At 35.2% G+C, this 7,116-nt stretch overlaps 1 protein-coding gene across 1 annotated transcript; it reads left to right on the top strand.

The window, feature by feature from the left end:
* The first annotated feature begins 485 nt into the window (after positions 1-485).
* Positions 486-6,705, top strand: LOC138320802 (muscarinic acetylcholine receptor gar-2-like). Its single transcript, XM_069264019.1, has one exon. It carries the CDS (start codon positions 687-689, stop codon positions 2,736-2,738), a length of 2,052 nt encoding a protein of 683 aa, XP_069120120.1. The 5' UTR covers positions 486-686; the 3' UTR covers positions 2,739-6,705.
* Positions 6,706-7,116: the final 411 nt, after the last annotated feature.

The raw sequence follows: 7,116 nt of genomic DNA, 5'->3' as shown, positions 1-7,116 counted from the left end.
AGTGATGTATACAAAAATGTGCAGCTGATAATTAACCTAGGACTAAAGAGGAAATGACACCTCATAAACCACAATCAATATTAATTTGTACTTACATATGCCACAAAGCCACCCCATCTGTGCCGCAAACGTAGATAGCAATCTATCGATTAAAAAAGGATGATTAACTTGTCAGTAAATTATTTATAAACTTTTCACATAGGTGCGGACCTCGGTTAGGCTTCCGAACAGACATCCTTTAAGTGAGTTCCGAATGGTCACTGTGATGTAGACACATCCTTTTATGGTCACTGTGATGTAGACACATCCTTTTATGGTCACTGTGATGTAGACATATCATTTAATTTTCTGAAAACGCACATTAAGTATAAATTTTTTATTAGAGAGCCAGAAGTGTGAATTTATATTAAGGTACATGGATTTAGAAATTGATCGTATGACTATATGTATTGCGAGTATTCCAATTGTGCACACAAATTATTGCTCTTTGTTTTTATCTTTCAGGTGAAGGTTTGCTAAACTACTCTGACCACTAAACTATGGGACCAATGTAATCGGCAGTCTCATTATGCTGTAACAACTTATAAAACAACATACCATAGCACCAATGTCAGTCATCGTGATGCCGTGGTAACTCCTTGAAAACAACAAGAACGATTCAACGTGACATTCTGCTGGATACAGCTATGGCGTTGCTTACAACAAACGACAGTACCGATGCAACGCTGTCATTTCTCTGTCCAGACAATTCAACACCGCCATGTCAGTGTAACGACACCTTCACAAACTTGACATGCACGGAAGGAGCAGCATCCGAATGGGCTGGGCCGCCATACCCTATGTGGCTGACCATTCTTCTTGGAGCTATGGCAGCTGTGGTTGTCTTGGTAACAGTTTTAGGAAACATACTGGTGTTAATTGCATTTGCAGTGGAACGAAGTATCAGACAGCCGACTAACTATTTCATCGCTTCGCTAGCCGTATCAGACCTTCTCATTGGTACATTTTCCATGCCTTGTTTCACTCTTTACCTGTTGCTAGGGTACTGGCCCCTGGGGGACATTGTGTGCGATCTGTGGTTGTCCTTGGATTGGACAGTGTGTCTAGCATCGCAGTACACTGTTTTCTTCATAACTGTAGACAGATTCTTTTCTGTGAAAATTCCAGCTAAATATCGAAATTGGCGAACGGAGAAAAAAGTGATCATAATGATAGCATTCACATGGATTATACCATGTGCAGTTTTCTTTACTTCCATTATCGGATGGCAGTACTTCGTTGGCGAGAGAACGGTGGATAAATACGAATGCGAGGTACAGTTTATGAGTGATCCCTTGTTTACGTTTTTGTTGACCATTGGTTACTATTGGACAACGCTGTTTGTGATGATAGGCCTCTACACTGGTATCTATCGCGTAGCCCTCAGTCTACAGAAAAAGGCTGAGGCCAAACATAAGAAGATGACTACTGCAATGTCTCATACAGCGGAGACTAAAAAGAAGGCTCGCGCTGTAGATGCTGGAGCAGCGTCTCAAAACAGCCGTAAACGAACAGAAAATAACAATGCACGACATTTGAGAGGTGTAGACACTACAAGTTTCACGAAGCCTCCCGAGGAAGATCGATCAAGTTCGCCCGCGTTTGCTTCGGACGAGGAAAATAGTAGTAGTCAAGAAGGCGCTTGTGGCTCCAGTAAAACTCCGTTAACAGGAAAGCATGTAGATGACGATGATGACGACCAAACTTGTTTCGTTAACAGCGCGGTTCAAACGGATACGACATATCGTCCTTCCCTCAAAGGCATGCTGGGAGTTTCCTTTGGTCACGTTTCAAAGTTAGCCTTCTCCATTACTGCATCCAGCGTTACTCTACCAAACGACCATGGCGAGGCGGAGGAAGATTTAAACACACCACTTCCTGACGCTTTACCGCCAGCTTACGATACTGTAGTTATTCCACCGGAAAATAATATCCAGAAGAAAGTTAACAACTCTAATTCGATTAATGAATTAGCTGTTGACGACGTTATCAGTGGATGTAAATACATTGACGAGGAAAGTTTAAAATCGTTAGCATCGGCAGAAAATATAAAACTCTTATCGGATCCAGGAACAAATAATGATTCTTCGGCTGACGAAGGTTCGTCTCCGATCTGGAAACGTAGGGCAGACAAATACATGCCTATACCGGTCCCTGCGGTTAACAATAGCACCAACATGGAGGTGATTGAAGAAGATCAAACTATGGATACGGATCTGGACCACATCGCGGCCAATAACCTGCCATCAAATGGTAAGGCCGCGGTAACGGCAAAACTCCATAGGAAACCGTTAGATTCTGTACGATCAAACGATACTTCTGGAAGTTCCGAACGTAGATTCGGAAGTCCTTTTCATGCACTGGTTAAATCTATGCGTGAAAAGCAGCTTAAGAGACAAAAGGCTGCGAGGCAAAGAGAACAGAAAAAATCAAAATCTGAGAATAGGGCGAGGAAGGCCTTTCGGACTATAACGTTCATTTTAGGTGCATACGTACTCTGTTGGACTCCATACCACGTGATGGTGTTTATTATAGGTCTGTGTGGCGGTTATCAGTGTATAAACATCAAACTGTATCAGTTCACTTATTGGCTGTGCTATCTGAACAGTCCCGTCAACCCCTTCTGTTACGCCTTAGCCAATCAACAATTTAAAAGGACATTTCTCCGGATCATGCGATTCGACTTTCACAGAACATAACACGCGGTTATCAATCTAGTTAAGTATTTATTTATAAATGTGAAATGATTTCATTGAAAACTTTGAAAATGTACGTTGTATATTATTTAGATATGATATTATATACCTATGTGTTATATCAGTTTGACTGCTATACACAATGAACGATGAGTAAATGAATTACATACAAAGTTAATTCTTATGCTGCATGTGTGTACTAAACTGGAGAATTTCATTATTCCTGGATCAAATATTCCGAAATTATTTTATTTTATTTAAAATATTTCTTTTAGACTTAAGTAAACAGCTTAATCTTAAAACGTGTCTATTTTCTTTAAATTTATTTCAATTCAATTGTTCTGACTGATTCTAATGATTTTTTATTCCGTTTTTGATTTGATTGGTATACATTAATTAATACCCTCCACTGCTTAATGGAGTCCTTTATCATTGTGGTACTGTTCTATTATAGAAAAATGCTGATATATTGTTTTATAGGTGTCGTTTTACCGGAACTTTGGTACTCGCCATTTCTGTATGATTCTTTCAAATGTATATGGAGAATCAAATATCGTTACTATGCCTCATTGTAGATCGATAATAAACATCCTTATTGTCTTGTTAAATTCGTATTACTTTAATCTCAGATTGATACGTACACTAAAGCTATGAAATACATACGTATTATATACGAACTATGCTTTATTTTTATAAAAAGCCAATCCTTGTTTTATCCTGAAATTCGATATAAAAATATATTTATTTTCAAAAGCAATCTGGTCTCAAATTGAGAGAAAATAACTCTTTAGTGTTTCTTGCCTCAGCGATTTGACGCTAGATGTGATTGCGTCTAATTAAAGTCGTCGGAACAGTCTTAAACTCTTTGGAAAATAAAAAGAACAACACGAAAGATGCATAAAATAATTTCTATTATCTTCAATTACATGGTATGTAATTTTTGTGCTATGGACAAGGTATGTCTTTTATTGCCTTTCCTGTAGATAAGTTTTCATTTATTCCTGGACGGAAAGGGAAGCGGATCCTCTGTGATATGGCAAGAAATTCAGATTTGATTTTAGATGAATGAAGAATTCAACTAATTACACAGCTAAACAAACCGCTCTGTTCTGTACGATACTGTGAACCAACTTTCTTTCGCGGTTACTGAATTTCGCGATTTCCTTTTCAAATCATTTTCGCAGAGATTGTTTTTAAATTCTATTGAGATACGGAAATGTAACTTTCAATTGAATTGTGCGAGAATAGCGGAGATAAACCTAACTATATAACTTACCTATATAACTTACCTAAATAACTTACCTATATAACTTACCTAAATAACTTACCTATATAACTTACCTAAATAACTTAATTAACCTGTTTAACTTACCTATATAACTTACCTATATAACTTACCAATGTAACTTACCTATATAACTTACCTTGATTGCGATGTTCGTGGAAATAAATTGCTCGCGAAAGAAAGTTTTTTTTTTACATTAATCTCGTTAGAAACCTTTAAATGATATTGATTTGATCAGATATACTGGTTGCATAATTTACCACATTCCTTAAGATATCAATAGAAGTTTTAAAATAAACATTCATTTCTATAAATAGATGCAAAGTTGTTTGAATGATCCTTTTAATTTTTCAAGCTCTTCCCGAACCTTATCATTGCAGATTAGAATAGTATAATACCCTTGGCATACAATATTAGCATTTTAAAATGGCAGCTTCCATTCTGTCGGGGAAAATTAGCTTGCACTCTACCAACTTTTTCTTTGTTTGACTCCAGTCAAAATGGATCACGTATAGCGATATGCAGTAGCTGAATGCTAGACCTACTCGGTTCAGAACTCTATGAAAGATATTCAGTATTTCTAGCCATCGTTCATTCCAGTAACAATGAAATCATCAAACAAATAAATAAGGTCAGGATCTTTATTGACAAACTCCATTTGTTTTCATTGAAAAGTATACCGAAAATACTAAGTAAAAGAATTTAAATCAGAAACAATTATGTAGATTTAGGTGTCTGTCAATGGATTATTTACTTAAAATAAAAATACATATGTGACATCCGGGTTCTAATGATATCAACATACACGTTCATTAATATTAATTAAACATCCGGATTCTAAACATGTTAAAAGTAGATGGATTGTAATAATTCGCATTGAAAGCTGATTTCAAAGATCAATATGATCAATACTAATTAGGGTCCATGTCAAGAGGATGACTCTTAATGATGCTAGATACGGATTGTTCAAAGATCTCCTTACATGGAGTAAATGGAATGATAGTTCTTGGTTAATGTTGGAGGAGGAATATTTTTTGTAGAGAGATCGGAGAAAGAGAGGGAGAGAGAGAGAGAGCATTTGATGAGATATGACACTTTATAACATTACATTGTTCTGTTTGAAAGGAAACAAGATTAATTTGTAAATAGTGCTGGGAAAGACTTATATAATAGTGATACAAGTTCATTGTATATCATTATTTGTTTATAGTGTAAATGAAGAAAGTGTATAGCATTGAAATAGATCTACTATTATTTGTACATAGTGTACGTGAAAGATTTATATAGTGATAATATATCATTATTTGTACATGAAACTCATGTGATAAATTATATGTTTACAGTTTTTCTTTAAAATATTCACTTATGATATAAACTCTGAGAGATACTAATGAATACTTTATGTTTGTAGTGACGCAAGTGAGGAAAAATACAACTAAATTTATTATGAACAAGTTTGAGTGAAAATGGAGAGGACGTTTTGTAAAATACATGTGATATTGAGAGACTGGCCTCGAAACAGAGGAAATTGTCAAAATATAAAATTGCTAAAGAAATATATAAATATAGTTTCGCGCGTATTTTGCAAAGGCATCTAGTCATTGTGGTTTTCATTGTATTGCGCATGCCCCTTACCACATATTAATTCATCCGCTAAACCTAAACTCCGCCCGTCCAGTTACACTGACCTCCAAGTGGTCAATTTATACTCAACTAAACATAACTTATTTTCTAATTAAATGCTTTATCACATAAAAATTACACTAAGGTTTTATTCGAATTCGAAATAGTAATACAGTTGAAAAATGAAACGCAAATTAGAGGTTTACCGAACGGATTACATGATATCCGTAACGGATAGCTTCCTCGAGCTTTATACTTTATTGAATGTTCACGTATGAGAATTTTTATTCTTTTTACAAAATGTGGAATCGATGGAAAGCATATTTCAGGAATACGATATATCGATTATTGTTTCTTGTTGTGATAATTCAAATATCGATAAAAACACAATAAATATCGATAACTGGTCTTGGTTTCACAAAAATATCCGAATTTCATTAACGCTATTGTCTAATATAACCATCTCATGGAACTGTTAATGTAAACGTTTTGTGAAATAGAAGTATTGTTGGTTATCGTGATCATGGTTTTAATCGGTGATTAATTTGAATAATTAATTACTTTTTTTGAGATTTATTTCGGCTATTTATACATTAGAAATGAACAAGCCATGCTACATATGTCGATCTTGTTATTTAAGCTAATTATAACATTTTCAATCAACTATACTGTTGATCTAAATAGACTGTTTTTGTATCTAATTACAATATCGGTAAAGGCCAAGACGTTAGGGAATAGGACACGTCTTATCAAGCTTTCAAAACATAAAACACATTATTGTGTCGGTTAATGAATCTGTTCAAATGACCCTAACTCTAAAATACTGTAAATCATCAGTTAAAACGTTATTATGATAAATAGTAGCTAATGACAATCGATCTGTGATCGATTATCGATCGATTGATTTGTGTCCCCTGTTGTTCCGTGTTCCACTTGTGTATCCTTTGTGTGTGTCTGAAGTATTACAAACTAAATCTGCTTTATTTGTCCGAACACCCACGATAATATAAGTATATATGTGGACCTTGCCAGTGCAATAAAATAGAATGAGAAATCCTGTAACCATGTGTTCTTTTATTTTTGTATAGAGATGTTTTACTCTTAATATAAACACATAATTACATATCTACTAGCCTTGCATCAAGAAGACTGAATGGAGCGTCCGAGGAATAAGCAAAAGCGCAATTGGGTACACGACATACATTCGCGAACGTTCTTGACTTGAATAAAACATATATATATACAGCAAGCAGTTTTCAAATAGTCTGTTTCATAGTTCTGAATGTTGTTTTCCTCTGACATTAAACTAACCAATGCCAAAGCGAGTCGAATGGTATTGTATTGACGTTTTTGTAAAGCAAATTTATTGAACAGCTATGATTTCGTGGAACTATATTTTATTTCTTTTTCGGGAAGTGTGGGATGTGAGTCTTAGTGTTTATTAGGTTTCATCGTTGCGTTTAAACATCTACT

The sequence above is a fragment of the Argopecten irradians genome, chromosome 4, assembly GCF_041381155.1.
Source record: "Argopecten irradians isolate NY chromosome 4, Ai_NY, whole genome shotgun sequence".
Classification (NCBI taxonomy): Eukaryota; Metazoa; Mollusca; class Bivalvia; order Pectinida; family Pectinidae; genus Argopecten; species Argopecten irradians.
Note: the sequence above shows the minus strand (reverse complement) of the source record. Positions and strands in the feature narration are given on the sequence as shown.

Bases quoted from the DNA above. Each gene is read 5' to 3' on its own strand.
- LOC138320802 (XM_069264019.1), top strand. From the start codon at position 687: ATGGCGTTGCTTACAACAAACGACAGTACCGATGCAACGCTGTCATTT.